Source organism: Micromys minutus (genome assembly GCF_963924665.1).
Source record: "Micromys minutus genome assembly, chromosome: 21".
Classification (NCBI taxonomy): Eukaryota; Metazoa; Chordata; class Mammalia; order Rodentia; family Muridae; genus Micromys; species Micromys minutus.
Window position 1 is genome coordinate 4,369,957 of NC_137956.1, and position 20,827 is coordinate 4,390,783.

General features: G+C 38.7%; 1 protein-coding gene across 5 annotated transcripts in view; it reads right to left on the reverse strand.

The window, feature by feature from the left end:
• The window catches only part of RNF111 (ring finger protein 111), a 62,148-nt gene that overhangs the window by 15,531 nt on the left and 25,790 nt on the right, over positions 1-20,827 (reverse strand). For 2 of the 5 annotated variants that reach the window (XM_080934080.1, XM_080934077.1), the window contains exons 3-7: positions 15,828-15,954; positions 11,147-11,310; positions 9,905-10,099; positions 5,434-5,750; positions 2,132-2,384 (exon numbers count right to left, since the gene is read on the reverse strand). In XM_080934080.1, the coding sequence (XP_080790206.1) occupies positions 2,132-2,384; positions 5,434-5,750; positions 9,905-10,099; positions 11,147-11,310; positions 15,828-15,954 (1,056 nt within the window). Of the gene's footprint in view, positions 1-2,131; positions 2,388-5,433; positions 5,751-9,904; positions 10,100-11,146; positions 11,311-15,827; positions 15,955-20,827 lie in introns of all 5 variants that reach the window. The other 3 variants (XM_080934078.1, XM_080934076.1, XM_080934079.1) reach the window with 2 other exon arrangements.

Consider the following 20,827-nt stretch of genomic DNA (forward strand, 5'->3'; position numbering starts at 1 on the left):
ATAGAGACTAATGTACAAGAAATAGTCTAAAACACTGGTGGTTTATGATGCTTGGTGAAATGTGGGAATTCAGGAGTATCATCATTAAAATTTGCATTTACTTCACTGTTGTTTCTCTTTATTATATAGTTTTTACTTAGTTTACTTATAAATACAACTGCATACTTATGATTTCATTTTAGAAAAGTGGTTGTATTTTAATACTTTATATAAAGGAAATTCTGGTTTAAAAAAAAGCTCCACTTGTCACTTACAGTGTCAAGACTGCTTAACTCCATACTAACTAAACAGTCACAAAGCGCACATCCTCGCTCAATGGCTGAAAAGGACCCTCTTTTCATGTGGCACTACATGCCTGTATTTGAGCATTCAGAAGTCTGAGGCAGGACGCATAATTAAGATACTGACTCCAACTCCTTCCTACAAAACAGCAGACAGCTCTCTGTCCATCATCTAAAAGCACAGCTTTATAGACCACAGAACATGTCACAGGTGGTTTTCCAAACAGTGGTTTCATGCTTTCTCAAGGCCCTACACTTGCAAAAAGCAAAGGAACATAAGAGTACTAGTGCTGTGCAAGTTAGTCACTGGGTCAAAAATTTTTAAGCTATAGCAAATCAGAATTATTCCCATTTTGCCAACGTGAAGAAACTAAGTAACTCACCCAAAGTCACTAAGCTATCTCTCAGAGCTGGGAATGACTTAGACCATCATTTCACATAAAACCCAGTTGCGCTCCTTCAGCCTCTTTTCCCAGTGCAATTTCAACGAAAAGGAAATATTAGAACAGCCTGTGTTAACACACAGATGTTTCTCACACAGGAAAAGTCAAATCCTACCTTCGCCCACAGCCCCTAATAACAAACATAAAATGAATGATCCCATAGAGGGAAATTTAACAGTCAGTATTGACTTGCAAGTGTATTTGTCTGGTTATAGAAAGACTCAAGCAATTGCAAACAACTTAAATATTCATCAAGAGAGTAGATTTAATATAGTGGAATGTTCCAATAGTGTTTAAAAACAACAGTAAGGGAGTGAAAAATCACAAACACTTCTGAGCTTTTATGAGTCAGTATGGTGAGAAAATAACAATGTATTTATATATAATAATAAATTTTATAAATATTTATATATAAAATAAAAATAAAACGCCGTATTATGAAAAGGCTAATGTTTTTTAAAGGGCAGATATATTTAAGTATATCTACAAAGAAAACTTCTGGGAGTCTTTATAATAAACTCTAAGGAGTTGCTGAGTAGGAGGAGGTGGACAGAGGACCAGCAGCAACTGTAACAACTATTCCATCACTGCTCACATTAACTGATCAAATCACTGCAAAACACATTGTTTCTAAAGATGTTCCAACTCAAACTTCAAATTTTACATTGTAATACTGAGACTCAAATAATATGTTATTAGTTTTATTGTTCAAAGTTTGGCCTGATTCCACCAGCTATGTCTGCAGGGATAAGATTTTACTACTGAAATGGGAGAAACTCAAGATAAATAACCAAAATGCAAAGAACCAACATAAAGACAGCTTCCTTCCTAACTAGATGGTTTACTCTCAGCATAAGTTATTATGTTAACAGTATTTGCTAAGCTTCCATTTTCTAATTAGCTAGAACTCAAACTAAGTACTATGTAACACAGCCCAAGGGTATTCATCAGTTTTAACCTATCTAGAAGATTCCAGTTTCCTTATAGCTGCTATGCCTGGTTCTGTGGTAGTTGCCCATTTCAGATGAGTTATAAAACTCTTTTTGCAAATGGCTAGACCTTCTGTTACAGCCCTCTCTCTTATTGTCTTAGTTGACTCAGGATGATTTGAATAAAATTTGAGAGTTCTTGAACAAATTTTCTTTCCTGTGCCTAGAAATGCTACGAAATGTTCACATTTCTTCATACTCTTTCTTAAAAACTAAAGCCAAGTTCCTTAAAAATTTCTTGCTTAAGAATATAAGGTACCACTCAATACATCTCAATTTCATAGACAGTTATATGGGAAAAATAAGTCCACTTTTAAGCTGACTAAAGCGCATACACTAAGATTAGTGTAATTCCATGGGGGAAATTACAATGCCCGGTTCCATACTCTAGTTTTGTGCCCTCTCAGTTCATACTTACAAGGAGGCGGCATGTAGTGCCGACATGATGAGAGAGAAGGCTGTGGAGGTGGCTGGGGCTGGGGCTGTGCAACCAAGCTTGAGCCATAGCCATCTATTGATAACGGCTGAGTTGGGGCCGCAGCAGCCTGATGGCCAAAGACTGCAGCCCGGGAAGAAGAGACAGGGCAGCAAGGGTCAAAGGCAGATGCACCATGGAAACTCCCACTTCCATGAGTCCTGAGAGCACTGTTGCTCAGATCGACTGGCAATGCCTGCTGGGTAAAGAACAATTAGAGTTTACCTTTCTAAAGTTTCATGAAAACATCCTTTCTTGTTACATGACAGAAATATCCCTACAGCTCTCTAGGAAAACAGGTCTTCAATGAATTTGGAAATGGCAATTCTTTGTATGGCAAAAATCAAACACAAAGAAAATACTGTATAGATCTTGAACTTTATAAAATACAAGGTAAGTATTTAACTCATGTTACTCTAAGATTTATTTATTAGGGCTAGAGAGATAGCTCACTAGTTTAAAAAACTTGATGCTTTTGCAGAAGACCTAAGTTCAATACCCAGCACCCAACGTAGGTAGCTCACAACTGCCTGAAACTCCAGTTCTTGGGGATCTAAGAATCAGATGCCCTTTTCTGGCCTCCCTGGACATGAATGATGAATGAGGTGTATAAAGACAAGTAAGAATATACACACAGGTGCACACGCACGCACGCAAATTTGAAAAACAGATTAAAGATAGATTTTTCTTACATTATGTACAATTGAGAACACAGAGTTAAGCACACCTGCTTAACTCTGAAATTCTAACCAGGACTCCCGAGATAGTATGCTATCACAGCACTGAAAATATTAGAATTCTAGTAATAACCTATCTGTCAAAAATTTCTACATTGTCTTATAACAAACTAAAACTAACAGTGGGGGAAAAAGGGAAAGAAAAAAAGAAAACTAAGCGGAGCATGGTGGCCCCCACCTTTCAATCTCACTTGGGAGGCAGAGGTAGGAGGACTCTGAGTTAGATAGAGACCAGTCTGATACATAGTAAGTTACTAAGAGTTAGCATTTTCTCCTCTTAAAGTGTATGGCTTGAAAAGTTCAAAGTACACAGTAGAGTAACTCTAGCCAACAACAATGAGTATCTCAGAATATCTAAGAGTCTGCATGTTCCCTACACGGAAATGATGACTTCCGTTGTGGACATGAGGCTACTGTTGATCATCTCACATATATACATGTATCAAAATACCATATAGAGAAAGAGACATAACAATGTGCTAGTTATATAAAACCCTCAAGAAATACTTGGATCTTATTCTAACACAGATTATAAAAACAAGAATTGTTGGGTTTTTTGGTTTTGTTGTTGATATTTTTTAAGTATTTTAAACACAATGTCTACTAGTTAGGTTCAGTACAGTTGTAGCTTTCAAATGGACTTGGCCGGTGTGGTTGACATACCTGTCACTCTAGCCCTCAGGTGAGAGAAGCAAGGCCAGCCTGGCCTACACAGTGAAGATCTTATGCCCGAACAATGTCAAACATGGATAGAACGATGGTTCTGCATGAGGACATGAGTTTGATTCCTCCAGAACCCACATGAAAAGCTATGTGCACACCTGAAATCTCAACACTGGGGAGGCAGAGAGGGTGATTCCTAGGGCTCAGCCCTATCAGCACCTTTCTGCTGTCCATGAGACAACTTTGAAATAAGCCAACCCTTCATTTAAAACAGTGGTTCTCAACCTCCCTAACGCTGCAACACTTTAATACAGTCCCATGTGTTCTGTGACACCCAACCATAAATCTATTTTTGTTGCTACTTAACTGTAAGCTTGCTGTTAAGAACTGTAATGTAAATACCTGTATTTTCCACTGGTCTTAGGTGACCCCTGTAAAAAAAAAAGGGCTGTCCAACACCCAGCAAGAGTCATGACCCACAGGTTGAGAACCAGTTTTAAGGTGACTAGAACTGGTAAAGACAGTCACCTACTGACTCAAGTCAAAGGGACGTAGTTTACATAATTAAATCTTGCCTGCACCTTTATCTTTTATTTTTGAGTCAAGGTCTCATTACATATTCCTAGCTATCTTAGAACTTGCTATATAGAATAGGCTTGCCTAGAACTCAGAGCTCCAACTGCTTCTGCCTCCAAGTACTGGGGTTAGCTATCTCTGCCTTATTCTGGTCAGTTTGTCCCCACCTCCCTCCTATTTCAAGGCAGGGTTTTTCTGTGGTAGCCCTAGCTGTCCTTGAACTCAGAGATCTGCCTATCTCTGTGTCTCAAGTACTAAAGCTATCTCTTAGCCAGCTGTATTCTTTATCAACTACAACAAGAGAACATTATGTGATAAACTTATTAGTTGGCAGCTCTCTCATGAATGGGGAAGCTGGTAGGGCTACCGCACCATTGCCTACAACTCAAGTTAAATCCATTCTCCTTCCAACTGCCATTGCTAGTAAAAGGAAGCTTTCATTTATGGCAGGGCCTTCCACACACCTTTTTTCCCCAGAAGTAAAATGGCTTCAGACAACTACTTAATACCCTGAACTGTTAAGAGAAAAAAGCAAAACATCTGAAATCTTGGTCATTATTAAACTAACTCTTTTCAAATTCCTATCAGAAAAGACCTCTCCACTACTGTTAAGTGGATAGATCCCAAAAAATACAACCAAAAAATTTAAAGGCAAAACTTGGTGATTCAGGAAAGGTCAGGAAACATAGAAAGGCAGCGTTTCTCAACTCCATCTTGGTCCTGTTCAACCACATGACAAGCCAAAATTACATTCACTTCCCTGAAATAATATCTTTTGGGTATGTTTTTGATTCGGCATTTAGTGCATGAAAGAGTGAGAGAGCGTATGTGTGTATATGTTAAGTCAAAGAATCATTTGTAGGAACTGGCCCTCTCTTCTCACTATGGGTTCCAGGGGCTGAGCTCAGTCAGGCCGGCAGTAAGGCCCTTACTGACCATGCCATCTCCATGATCCAGGAAGTGAATCTTATCAAAAACAACATGTCTACTTTCCTCCTTAACTGTCTGCAATAATTCCAACTGTCTGTATGCCAAGGCTCAATTTAAAAATTCACAACTCACTAAATTATTAGCTCATTTCTGCATTCAAGAATATAGCTTAATTTATAAACAAACTCATTTTGGCAACATATTCACTAAAATATATCACTGGGGTTTTCTGCTTCTTTATGAACAAAACCCAAGTTAAAAATAAATAAATAAATAAAAAGGAAGGAAAGGGAAGAGGGAAAGGGAGAAGAGAGAAAGTGACTTGTAAAACCCACACACCTGGTCGTGGTAGCTGGAACCAGAGCTGCTATTTGCTCCACAAGGCGCCTGTACTTGAGGTCTTTCCACAGGGCAAGCGGGGTCATTGAAGGAAGGAGAAACTGGGACAGCTGAGTGGGGAGTATGGTGGTGGTGGTGGTGATGCTGAAAATGGTGGCCATGCTGCTGAAAACAACTCGAGTGTGGATGTGCTAATGCATGGTGACTCTGTGATGTCCCTCCGCATGGTGAATGCTGGGGGCAGCAAGAAGGTAGCCTTGGCATTGCAGGAGGACCACTTTCTGGGACAGCACTAGATGCAGTTCTCCTCACGTCATCTTGAAACAGAAACAAATGCAAAGAATGATCAAACACTACTGCGAAAAATAAGTACTGTGTATCAATCTGAAAATAAGAATCTAATGTGATAGATAATGGGCTGGTGACACTGATGAGCACAGTAAGGGGCTCGCAGCTGAGTCAGACCACTACATTAGACTCCTGGGACCTATATGATAGGAGAGAAATGACTACCTCAAGTTGTCTTCTGAACTGCATGTGTGTGCATTCACACACACACACACACACACACACACACACACACACACACATACACACACTACACACACACAATCGATGTAATTTTTAAGATAAAAAAATATGATGATATATGCTTAACACACACAGTAGTGGTTACACTATAACTTTTCTGAGAATATAAATTCTGCAGAGTTTGTATGCATCAAATCTGACAAAGAGATTATCTTTTAATATTCCTTTGCAATAAAGCTTCAAAAATATGTGAATTCTACCACTCTATGCTACAAAGAAAAAATCTTCTAAATAACTTTAACCAGTAATACTAATCACTTTCCAATACTGTAGTCTGCTGGGTATATTCAACTATACTTGCAGTCACCATCCACCTCACTGAGTATCTGGCTGGATCACTATTTGCCAATCATTTCATTTCCTCTCCTGTCCGAACTCAGATAAGAGTAATTTGGATAACAAAATGTGACTCAAAAGAATCTAATTAATTGCTCACTGTACACTGAACATAAAATGCAGAGGTCAATGGGACTAGAGTCCAATCATGGGGCTGAACACTTTTGATTTTTACTTTTACAATAACAACTGTTATCTTTACTATGTGTTGTTTGTGGAGGGGACAAACATGCCATATGTAATCTGATAAAATGAAGATTTATGTCTAATCACACTGGGAGAAAAGCACCTGGTAACACCTGATCAACTCAATGACTATTTGCTGAACACACAAATCCAGCAGATAGGAAGCACAGTTCAAGTCTATGCACAGGCTACAAAAGCTGTTTTGAGTATGAGTTTGAAGGTGACTCCAGAATGGTTGAGGGACAACGTCCTAGGATGGTTAAATATAAACTTTAAAAACAAGGTGTAAAATCACAGAATGAGAGTCTTCAGCTTCTTAGTGGCAGGAGAAAAAAAAAAACTGCAATTATGAAACAGATGGGAAGAAGAAAGGCCTGGGAAGATGACAGGCATAAAAAGATCGTTACGAGGTATAGTGCATGTTTCGTCACTCTGAAAGAAGTCAGAAGCAAATTAAAGAAAGAACAGGGGCTAGACAATGGGTGCAAGCCACTTGTTACTGAGTCTTAATCCCTGGACACCATATTGTAGAGAAAACTGACTTCCCAAGTTGCCCTGTAACTTAGACTCACTGTGGTGTGAATATGCGCGCGTGCACACACACACACACACACACACACACACACACACACACACACACACACATTAAAAAGTTAGATAACTTTAATAATAAAGAATGTAGAATAGCAACCCGTAACACATACACACACAGAGACCGCATGAGTACCTATACAGGTACTAGGAAATGAAACTGGTGAAGACAACAAAGACAGAAAAAACACAAGGTTAAGGCTGGAAACAGGACAAAGACAAAGGGATTCTAAATAGACAGTAGTAGATCAGCCATTTAGAAACACAAAGGTTTTTATGAAGCTAATATCAGGTCCTGTAGGAGCACATGCTTGAGATTTTTTTCTTTAACTTCCTTCCCATGAAAGATGAAAGCCTTGAGAAAAAGGACAGAGTTTAAGAGCTAACGTGACTCGGAGAGCAAATCACTACCAAAAACCTACTATGAGATACTCAGCACTAATGGAGGCAGCAGCCTGCAGCTGGTCATTAACTGTGTCATTTAGTTTAGTTATTTGGGTATGAATGTAGTTAGCTGGCTTAAATGATTCAAAGTAGAAAACCTCTATGAAGCAGGGAATAAGGGATAGGTAGAAAGTTGAACTGACATTCCATATGATCTTGGATGGGAAGTGGAAGCACGATTCAACTACTTAAATTCAGTACAACTACATATGCCACTTTTATCAAATTCTGTACAACAATTTGGCCTAGAACAAACATCTGCCTCAAAAAAATGTATAGTGTAATATCAAGAATGAACTGTCAAGGCTGGAGAGATGGTTCAGTGATTTAGAGCACTGATTGCTCTTCCAGAAGTTCTGAGTTCAATTCCCAGCAACCACATGGTGGCTCACAACCATCTGTAATGGGATCCGATGCCCTCTTCTGGTGTGTCTGGAGACAGCTACTCATGGAAATAAAATAAAAGTCTTTATATAAAAACATATAGATTTACAAGCTGTAATGTGATATGAAATGTAGGTAGGAATGAGTATTAATGCTACCAGGAGAGAAGTGAATGAAGAGTTGAAATCCTTACCACAACGATACCATGAACCTCAATCAAAGGACTTAACTTTTGAAATATCACCTTATATAAAACTGGAAAATATAATGCCAATACCAAGGCATTTTCAGTATTAAATGATAATATAAAATTACATAATAGGGGCTAGAGCAAAAGCTCAGGGGTAAAGAGTTCTGGCGGGTCTTCTAGAAGACCCAGGTTCTGTTCTAAGCAACCACAGGGTGACTTACAACTGTCTATAACTCCAGTTCCAGGAAATCTAAAGCCCTCTTCTGGTTTCCATGGGTACAAAATTTTAAAAAATAAAAATAAAATAAAACATGTAAAATACCCAAGTAAAGCACCAAGAAAGAATATACACTTAATAAACTAAAGTCCATTTGCCTCTGCCTACATTTCTTTTCAGAGAACATGGCATTTAGAAGACATCCATGGAAAATCCTTCCGTGGATAGTTCTCAATTCTCTCTTTGGTTTTCTTCCAAAAAGAAAGTCTTTTTGAGTCCAGCCATTTTCAGGTTGATGAATGAAAGTCACAAAGATATTATCAGAATTAAAAGCAAAACGTATTACAGAACATAAAGTCTTCTCACTAAAAATAGCCAGATAGTCAATTTATGGGCTACAGCATCTATCATGTGACCTTGTTATTAAATGCCTGTCTGTATCACTGTCCAGAGATATCAAGATGCCTTAAGCTAATGAGAGAACCAGCAATATAACTGCTAACTGAAACAAAAGAAATAATGTATCAGCACTGAAAATACAAAACTCTTTAAAATGGTCAGGTCACTCACACACCCCCACCTTGCCTCCCTCCCTCCCTTTCTCTCTCTATCTCTCTCTCTCATACACACACACCCCCACCTCTGTCTCCCTCTCGCTCTCTCTGGAGGTTAAGAACTCTTCAGAGCTCCTGGGTTCAATTCCCAACAACCACGTGGTGGCTCACAACCAGGATCTGATGCCCTCTTCTGGTGTGTCTGAGGACAACAATGGTGTACTCACGTACATATAATACAGGAATCTTACAAAACAAAACAAACAACAACGAAACAAAAAACAAAACACACTCAACATATATGAGACCCTCAGCTCAAACCAAACAAAAGAAAGTACTTTCTGGCCGTGGGTTAGGCAACCTATGTATAATGCCAAAAGAACAAGGAGCAATGACAAAAGGAGAGAAAATGACATCACTGAAACCTTTAAAACTCCTATCCCCATGTTCCCTGATGTCAGAATATGCCTAGGAGTAAAACTGGTGGGCCCTGAGGAAACTGTTCAACTTCATGAGGATCAGCCAGTGTGTTACTCAGAATGTCTGCATTCTACCAGCCACACTACAGTTCCAATTTCCTTATCTTCTGGGACTCTGCTTCTCTTTGTTCTTTTTAAATTATGGACACCTGTGTAGGTGTGAAGTAACTATGTATCTCAACATGAATTCAATCATGTTTCATTCATCAACAGTGACTTTTAGCACCTCTGCATGGGATTCATTGTTCACTGGCCATTGGAAAGTACCCAGTCAAATACTCTGTCTATTTTAAATTAGGCTATTGTGTTTTTATTATTTCAGAATGTTTATGTATTGTTATTAGAACCCTTATCAGACATAACTTACAAATATATTTTCTTACAGCCTATGGGCTAATTTTTACTTTCTTAATATTGCTTTGCTAACATGAAGTGCCTCCCCATATAAGAATACACTCTGGCCAACACTGTGAAAAGAGTACCCAGCATTCTTACGTACCGCCCACAGAAGAACCAGTTGCACTATTGCTTGTAAGAGTAGCTGCAGTCTCTGACACCGTGGAAGGCTGGCTACTTGCCACAGGTGAAGAAGTATCAGAGGCTTGCTCAGAGGTAGATGGATTTGAATTGTTAATGGAAGCACTAATAGTTTGTGAGTCCATTCTAGAAGAAGTGGTTGGTACTACAGTAGGTTCTAAAAAACATAAAACATGAATTTAGCATTTCACAGAAGATTAAAGAACAGGTTGAATATTAATTTGAAACAGTGACTTATTTTTTCCTTTGAAATAGTCTCTTGTTTATACAACATAAATAGGTTGGGCTCAGAATTCCCCTATTATGGCCTACCAAGGGTTGCTTATACATACATGCCCCACACCTAGACAAGTTAGTCTCACTACAATAATGACTAAATTAAAAAAAAAAAAAAAAACAGACAAGCATCAAAAACAAACTTCCTAATAAGTATAACACACAATAAAGCTCTCACAAAACTTCACTGCAACAACAAACCAAAATGCCACTGACAGATAAAAGCTGTATTTGAAAACCCAAGAGGCACGTATAACCTAGTTAAACAGATGGTTAGTTTTCCAGTAGGTCTGGTAAAGTGCTAACCTAGCATGTTTGACACCCTAGGTTTCAGACCCAGTACCAAGAGAAAAAAGTTTTCAGTACCTACTAAGTTTTCTGGTCTATTTCTCACAAAGAAAAAAAGTTAGAACAAAGTCCACATTCTGCACTGGGCCACACAGGCATTCAATCAAGCCACAAGCTGCACCCCCCAGCACAGCGGAATTCCAAGCCATGCTGCCCAGCTGGTGCTCACGATTGCGCCACTGTGTGGCAGTGGCAGTACTAAGTTACTAACCACCCTCCAGGTCCTTCCCAGGAAAACTAATAAGGCAAACATGTCTCTACAAAGAACTATTAGGATAAAACGTGACCATTTATAATGCAACTCATTTTCACCCTTTTTATATATAGCAACCACTTTACAACATTAGCTATGACTTTTAATATTTATGTTAATCTCATTTTTCATGTCTTTGTTTTCGAAAATGTATTAATATAAATAAACACAAATATAAAATTTTAAGAAAGGTAATACTTATCTGTATTTTCCAGTAAAAATTAAATTATGACTAAGGTAAATGTCAAACATCAGATCACAAAATGGTCATTTAAAATAGTTTATCAATTTTTTTTTCATAACCTAACAGCTACAATTCTAACTTACCATCTTCATCAACAGTAAGGTCCACAACTTCTGCTGCGTTCTGCCTCAGGGGCTGTATAACAGTAGAGATCCTACTGCGGTTTCGAGGCTCCTGTGCCCGACCTGTATGCGAACTTGAACCTTGGCTCCAATGAGATCTGGAGTGCCCAAGGGTTGAACGAGACCTTAAATGATGTCAGCATCAAGTTAATAAACATAAATGAAGTGTGAATCCTTTTTCAGTCACTCTGAAGTTCCACAAGCTTTTCTTATAAAACACCTAAATTCTTCATGCAAGACTTCTCCCAAGAAATAAGAGTCATTGGATTAAAAACAATGACCAGGCACTCAATAAGCTGCTAAATGGGGCTGGAGAGATGGCTCAGTGGTTAAGAGCACTGACTACTTTCCCACAGGTCCTGAGTTCAATTCCCAGCAATCACATGGTGGCTCACAACCATCTGTAATGATACCCAATACCCTCTTCTGCTGTGTCTGAGGACAGCTACAGTGCACTCATATGCATAAAATAAATAAATATTTAAAAGAATAAAATAAAATAAGCTGCTAAATGGAGGCACCACCAACCAGGGAACCAAAGTAGACAATATAGTCAGATCAACCATTCAGAAATACGAAAGACAGGAACACTGCTCTTAATAGCCACTGTTTTGAATATTCACTTGGATTATAAGTGAATATTACCATACATCGTGTTATGGCTTGTGTATACTCAGCCCAGGAAGTGGCACTATTTGAAGGTGTGGCCCTGTTGAAGTGGGTGTGGCCTTGTTGGGGTGGGTGTGTCACTATGGGTACAGGCTTCAAGACCCTCATCCTAGATGCCTGGAAGTCAGAATTCTGCTAGCAGCCTTCAGATGAAGACGTAGAACTCTGAGCTCTGCCTGCACTATGCCTGCCTGGGTGCTATCATGTTTCTACCTTGATGATACTAGAATGAACCACTAAAATCTGTAAGTCAGCCCCAATTAAATGTTGTCCTCGTAAGAGTTGCTTTGGTCATGATGTCTGTTCACAGCAATAAAACCCAAACTAAGACACACTCCATTATTTACCATAATAAAGGAACACACACACAAACCCCAAATAAGAAACACAGTCATGTCTGTATAATCATGTCCCAAGCTAGGTTTGCAGAGTTTAACTTTAGAAACCCTATGTCAAGCCAAGAGTCACTGGAGTTGGCAAAGATGAAAGCACTGGCTAGTTTATCAATCTGTGAGTCATAAAGAGCATTAATTGCTCGAACTACTTTAAGCATCAAATCACAACCTTAAACACCAGAAGTGAATAGCACTGCACTCTTTTCAATCACTCATTCAGATGTTTCTTAGGGATTCATAATAATGATGAGAGTATTTACAGATGTTATGCTAATATTCTTAACCTACTCAAGGCTTCAGAAAAACAAATCTCCTTTTGAAAGAGGAGGTAAAAAAAGTTGTTATATAGTTTATCTTCTGTCTGCTCAGGCTAAGTGTAAAATTATGAATATTTTAAGTTTGTCATCAGTGTGTGTGACAAATGTGAGTGAGATCCATTAGGCACTGTGTTCCTAAATGCAAAGTTAGCTGGGGCGCCACCATTAAGAAAAATATACAAAAATCCAAAGTGGGCTGAACTGTCTTTAACAACACTAAAGCCCAAGAGTTTAAAAAGAAATTCATAACCTAAAATTCTGAAGAGACAAGAGTTTAAAAGGTAATTCCTAAGACAATGCATATATGAGAAAGCACTGCATGTCATGAGCCATCATTGTAAACAAACCTAAGATAAAAATGATTTTTTATCAGAACAAATATCCTCGTTAAAAACTTCTGAGAAAGGGCTACTAGAGAAATGACTCAGTGGTTAAGAGCACTTGCTGTTCTTGCAAAGGATCCTTGGTTCCAAGCACCCACATCAGGTGACTCAAAGGAATTGACATCCTCTTCTGGACCCTGAATACCTACACTCAAGTGCACATACTCATGCACAGACAGACTGAGGCATATAACACAGACCAGGCAAACAAGCAGGCAGACAGCGCGAGCAAACACATATATATACATACATACATACATACACACACACACACACACACACACACACACACACACACACACACACAAGAGATAGTTCGGGAGTGAATAACATTCCTTGTTCTTGTAGCGGATCCTGATCCCATTCCTATCATCTTTTGTCCTTGCAGGTTGTTCTTCCTCTAGCCAGACTAACTACTGGACAGAGCTCTAGTGCATACATAAGGCAACAGTATCAAAGAGGTCTTCAAGGCCACTATGACAATGGCCACTGTCAAATCCTAACATGACACCAGAAGGGCTGAGAACCCTTGACAGCCCAACAATGACAAAGGTGCATTCAGGTACTAACAGGAAACTACCTGGGGATCATGAGTCTAGGTTCACTCTTTTTTTTTTTAAAGAATTATTTATTTTATGTATGTGAGTACACTGTAGCTGTCTTCAGACACACCAGAAGAGGGCATCAGATCCCATTACAGATGGTTGTGAGCTATCGTGTGGTTGCTGGAAATTGAACTCAGGACCTCTGGAAGAGCAGCCAGTGCTCTTAACCACCGAGCCATCTCTCCAGCCCCCCTAGGTTCACTCTTACTTGAAGAAATGTTTGATAAAAGCACCTCCAAGTCCACAAGAAAATTAGGTCTTGTTTTCCTACAGCTGAGAGCTAACTTATAAAAACTGAATTGGCGCTCTGCCTTGTGAGCAGTTGCAGGCCAACTATGACAGCCTATGGCACACTGTAGAGTGCCAATTTCCTGTTTAGGGAAATCACTTAAAAACAAGAAACAATCGAGGGGAGGGGCTGGAGATATGGGTCAAGTTAAGAGGACTGACTGCTTTTTACAGAGGCTCTGTGTCATCCTAGCATCCATATGGAGTCTCTCACTCCAGTTCCAGGGGACCAGATGACCTCTTCTGACCTCCAAAGGCAGAGCACATATATGCTGGACATGCAGGCAAATCCCATACAAATAAATAACCCCCACATATTTTTTATTCTTTAAAAAAAGAAAACTTCTATATTAGAAGACACGCTAACAAAAAAGGATTAAATAGAAAAGCATATGAAATCCTCAAATGTACTTTTAAATGGATTCCAACATGAAAATTAATATTCATCCACAGACTAGTCTGGTGTATCAAATAAGCAACTCTTTATCACTAATATCAGCTTAAGCATGGGGTAAATATTAACGTTTTCATTTCAAACAAGGGGCCCTGGTATCAGAAATAATTCTACAAGAGTCATTATATGTCCAGTTATCTATCCAAACAAATTAGATCTTTCTATTTACTTATTAGTTCAGAACTTAACTAGCATGATTAAATGAAAAACAGTATCATAAAGGGCCTTAAACTTGGCTCCTATAACATAAAAGCACAATTTTCACATATAACAATGAGGACATTCTTGATGTATGCTATTTTTATATCAATAAGTTTTCTTCATTTGTAAATTCAGAATTATACCCAATAGCTACAAATTAAACAGCCCATGTTAAAATATTAAGTAAAACTGTTGCTTACTTAGAGCAAATGGGGTGATGATAAAAATACTATATTATTCCCTAATATTCTAGCTCCACTGCTCTGGGAATAGAATGTTTGCAATAGTGAGTTTTACTGTCTCCTGAAGTGAATCTAATGCAACCTTGTACCAAGCTGAGGATCTGAAGGGAATCAGTACCATAAACATTGTCAAGTTATCTACATTTAAAGTTCAAGTGTACTGGGAGGGAGAAGGGGGGGGCAGTTCAGATACAGGAGATGGCAGAGAAGTACAGAGGGTCAGGAATTTGAAAGGAGGTGTGTAGCAATGAGGAAGGAGGAACTGAGAGTAGCCACTAGAAAGTCCCAGATGCCAGGGACTCAAGAAGTTCCTAGGACCCAACAGGGAGGACAGTAACCGAAATTCCCAAAGGGAAGGTAGCACCTACAGAGACAATATCCAGTAGATAGACATGGCCTCTGGTTGAGGAATGAGGCCACTCACCCACCTCAAAAATATTAATCCAGATTTCTTTCTGCCCCCCCCCCCCATGCAAAGACAAAGAGCAGAGCAGAGACTGAAGGAAAAAGGCCATCCAGAGACTGCCCCACCTAGAGATCCAGCCCATCTGCTGACACCAAACCCAGACACTATTGCTGATGCCAAGAAGCGCATGTCTCCTGGGAGGCTCTGCCAGAGCCTGAGAAATACAGATGCAGATGCAGGCAGCCAACCATTGGACTGAACATGGAGACAATGGAGAAGTTAGGGCATAAACTGAAAGAGCTGAAGGGGTTTGCAATCCCATAGGAAGACCAACAGTATCAACCAACCAGACCTGCCCCCCAAAGTTCCCAGGGACTAAACAACCAACCAAAATGTACACAGCAGAAATACCCTTGGCTCCACCTGGATATGTAGCAGACAATGGCCTTATCTGCCATCAGTGGAAGGAGAGCCCCTTGGTCCTGTGGAGGCTCAATGCCCCAGGGTAGAAAAATGCTAAGTCAGCACTGAGGCTGAGGTGGGCCAGAGGCGGGGCAGGGGGAAAGGGATAGGAGACTTGTGGAGGGGAAACTGGGAAGGTGGATAACATTTGAAATGTAAATAAATAAAATAACCAATTTTTTTTAAAGTTCAATTATACAACTAAGAACTAAAGCCTCACCGATAGCTTTCTCCAACTGTAACAATCTCCACTTCACTGTCAGTTGAGGTAACATTAATTTCTTCATTGGCAGTGATCTGGGGAGTGAAGGAAGCTTCTATCACCACAACATCTTCATCAATACTTCCTGGAAACAAAAAGCAAACCTGTTTAAAAGGCATGTGTATGTATGCTAACCATTAAGCAAAAATTTTTATCTTGACCTTGAAGAGCTTTAAATTAAATGAAAATAATGGGGCATTATACAGCATCTTTGTTGTTGAAGAGCCAACAAATGAGTCAAGACAGTCAAAATCAATCCAACTTCAGAAATGTTAAGCAGAGGGCAAGGCAGGCGAGGGAACAGAAGCAGCTGGTGGTAGACAGTACTCTGGGTAGGAATGAGTACCTAGTGCTCAGTGGGTGCAAAAGACAGACATAAGCTTTGGAGTGGGAACCACATCCCAAGAGCTCTCTCACTGTGTCTTCTATAGATAAGCAAACTGATTTTAAAGCATATTTGAAAGTATAAGCAAAAATATTAAGAAAACGGTAAAAATTCTATAATCAAAGTATGTTCTTCTGTAGGAATACATAGACACTAAACTCTCACCAGAAGAGTTGGAGAGATGACTCACTCAGCAGATAAAAGCACTTTGTTACTACCAAGAGTGTTGTTCTGAGTTCTACCCCTGGGACCCAAACAGTGGAAGGAAAGAACCAACTCCCAGAAATTATCCTTTAACCTTTACACGCATACCCAACCACCCACACACATACAGTACAAATAAATGTAAAAAATTCAAATTGTAAAACCAAATAAAAACAAAATTTAGCATAAAAAGTGGGTAATTTGAGAACAGCTAGATAGCTACATGAACTCAGATCCCTGAACCTATGTAAAATGTGAAGATAGGTAGGTACTTGGTGCTCAATGGCCAGCCAGCCTAGCTAAATCATAAGCTGAAGGTTCAGTAAGAGACCAACTCTTTTCAAATAAAGCAAACAGTTAAAATATAATACAATAAGAGAGAAACCAAAAAGAGACACCCAACTGCATGCACACCTGCACACAAGTGTGCACCACACCAGGTAGATGTAACACACACAGAAAGATTAAGTTATAAGAAGTCTCATATGCATATCTAACTGAAAACTCCATGGTTTTAGTGGTATAAAGCAGTAGTTTAAAAACTAAATTAATGAGGGTTGAAGAGATGGCTCAGTGGTTGAGATCACTGGCTGTTCTTGCAGAGGATCTGTATTCAAATTCCAGGACACACATGATGACTCACAAGTCTGTAACTCTAGTACTAGGGGATCTAATCCTTCTCTGGCCTCTGCAAACACTACATACACATAGTACAACATATATCTAAGCAAAATATATAATAAAATAGTAAAATAAATAAAATGAGATAATTACCCCCCCCCCAAAAAAAACCTAACAAGGGTTGTCAGGTAGGGCTCACTGAACAATCAAATAATACACTAAGATGACCATTTACTCTTGAACCTAAATTTATTAGATTATCTTAAAATAACTGGATTCTGCTGGACATGGAGATACCTGCCTTTAACACCAGCATTTGGGAGGCAATACAAGAGGATCTCTGTGAGTGTGAGAACAGCTGGTCTAAACAGTGAGTTCCAGAACAGCCAGGGCTACACAGGGAGATCCTGTCTCAAAATATTTTAAAGTTAGGGTAACACAATGTCCAACAAGATTGCTAATAATCCGACTGACGCTTCATTTGGTTTTCTATTTATGAACAGAAATCCTTATAAAATAAATTTAGAAGCCAGTAATAAAGATGCATTAGGAGAGAACTATTTCTCAGAATTCTGGTGAACCTGATACGTGAACCAATGCTTGTAAAACAATATCCAATACTAAGTTCAACAAGTTTATATTTTAGGTGAATTGACAAAAGCAGTGAATAAGGTAAAATTGTATCTTAGCACTTAAGAGCACTAAAAGGGCTCGGATTTCTATCAGTCACTCAACTAGCCCACAATGCTGATTCACACTGTTATACCCAAGTATGAAACCACAGCAATACTGGTAGATAACAGTAGTTAAGCTGACACCCCAATGCTATTCTGACTAAAGCATTCCTGACTTAGTCATCAGACCTGGACTCAAAGTCAGGTTTTTACCAATGATGCTTTTAATGTCATGTTCATATATGTTGAGGGAGAAAGGAAACTACTTCCAAAGAATGCAAGGAAGACAATTCTTTGAAAGAGCTGAGATTTAACAAAAAAAAGAAAAAAGAACTTATCCCCACCAATATTTTCTTGTGAATTATAAGCTATTTTAAAATGATTCTTTAAATGCTATAATCAGAAAAACACGAGAGGATGAAGTGAGAAACTCTCAGAACTGTGCTGTGGCTGGAGCTAGCACCTTCACAGCATCACCCACAGAACTGGACATAACTCCTTGGCATTCTGGCACAGCAGCTGGTAACATTTTACTTTATATAAGCAAATAGGTGTGCAAGTTTTCGATAATTGAACAAATGTGGAGCACTCAGGCACAGAACTGTGTCATTGTGCATGCTGATATAAAAAGACCTTTATTATTTACCTCTGCATATGCTTTCCTATTTTCTGTTGAAGAGGTTTCTTTCTAAGCAATTAACAAGTAATAATTAACAATTATTGCTTCTGGACAATAAGAATAGAAACTCTCACCAGGCAGTGATGGTGTGCGCCTTCACTCCCAGAAGATGGATCTCTTAGGTTGAGGCCAGCCTGGTCTACAGAGTGAGTTCTAGGACAGGCAGGACTACACAGAAACCATGCTCAAATAACCAACACAAAAAGGACTCTCTAAAGAGGAAGTTTATTTATGTTATTGTAGTGCTTTTATTATTCTGTATCATATGGACATTAAACTGTTACTTTGTTTTAGAGAAATGGGTGTTTTGCCTGCATGCATGTGTGTACCATGTGTGCAATGCCTACAGAGGCCAGAAGAAGGAGTCAAATCCCCCAGGATTAGAGTTCTACACGGCTGTTAGCCCAGACACCATGTAAGACTAGAAGGGGAATGGACTGTAGGATGTTAACTGTGCACAAGAACTGAGTTGCCTACAGGTAGCTGAACAAAGCTAAGAGAAGGAAAGGGAAAGAGCACACCAACTGGTTGTCCAGTGCCAAATAGACAGACAGCCCTGAAAACATATATACACGTGACATTATATAGACTAAATATGTTACAGTTAGGAATATATGTATATACATATATATATTCAATAACAAAGAGGTCATGAATTTGAAGGAGAGTGGGGAAGAGGCTCAGCCTTCAAAAAAATAAATTCCAGTGACAGGAGACAGAGGCAGGAAGATCTTTCGAGGCTTACCAGCCTAGCCCAATCCATGAGTTCCAGATCCCAGCAAGGGCTTGTCTCAAAAGCTAAAGACACAACAAAATTCTAGAGAAATAGAACCCTGTTCTCCACACACATGTTCTTACCCCTTTGCCAACATCCATGTGCATTAATTATTCTACTTAATGTAGGTTTTCTATGTGTGTGTTTCTCTGAAAGGAGGTGAAGTTACATAAGAAAACCCATGACACATGCACTCCACCAAATTCCATTAGGATTAAAGTGAGTCTTATCACTTTAGGTACATGCTAAGAACATGTGACGGACCTGGGTTCAAGCCCTAATATGCAACTAAATAGCAAAACCACTAAAACATTTCAATGTATTTGTTTTGTTCCTTGAGTCAGGCTCTCACTATGTGGCCTGGGCTGCTCTGGAATGCAAGAGAGTTGCCTACCTCAGCTTCCCAAGCACTGAGGATACAGGTGTGCATTCCAAAGAAACACTAATATATTGACTTGAACTATTTTTTAACAATAAAGAGGATAATGAATTGCGGTGACACATAACATGCTTGTAATCCCAGCACTGAGAAGCTAAACACAAAGATCAAGAGTTCAAAGACAGCCACAACAAGGAGACTGTCTTAAAAAGAAAAGGCCTTGTGGCAATTTTTCGTATTCAAAAATCATTATGTTTAATCTATACACACCAAGAGAACTTTGACTGTTTCCATGTTACGTTCTGTTCTACATGTACTTTATGCTTATGATAACTAGTAAGATTTCAATGCATACTATCAAACCTTTAAAAGAATCAAGTATGGACAAAAATATATTCATATAGTTTCATGCCCAAATGCTTTTAAAAATCTGTATACGTATCTCTCTTTTTTAAATAAAGTTGTAAGAAAAAAAGAGTAAAATAAGTATAAATATTTATATATGACAACTTTAAAAAAAAGAAAAAGCAAGAGGACAGTAAAAGAAAAGTAAGATTGAGCAGACTTTACTGTGATTATAAATGTTCTTAATAGGGTTAAACAGGGGGAAAATTACAGTTATCTGTAAAAGTAACCTCTAAAGTGAAAAGGTACTAAAAGAAAAAAATTGGCCATAAGTCAAGTCATTTAAAAGTTATTCTAGTTATGTCCCAGACACTGGGACACTCTGGTAGCAGAAACAAATGGCCGAGTTCAAGGCCAGCCTGGTCTACATAGTAAGTTCCAGAACAGCCAGGACTGCCTCATGAGATTGTCTCATAATCATCACCACTGTCGTAACTGTCACCATCAATATTGTAATTTAGTTATAATAGTTACTTACAAAACCAATTACAAGCACGTATAAAATCAATTGATTTAAATAATTTTTGTCACTAGAAATTCAGTATCTGGAGGCAGTTACAGCTTGACACAGTTGATTATATTGTTTAAAAATAAAAGCTGAGAGTTTCCCATTAGTTTGCTGCTCTAGTCTGTCAGTGAGGAGCAATTATACGAATGGGATAAAACAATACTGGACCATTGTATATGGAGATGAAGTGTGTGTTTTGTCTCTTCTACATGGTCTAGACACTGTTCTTGGTACCTTATGTCTGAATGTCTTATGAGGGGGATTTAATCAAGGATGCTTACAGTTAATGTTTTCGCTAATTAAAAATGATAATAGCTTCAAAAAATAA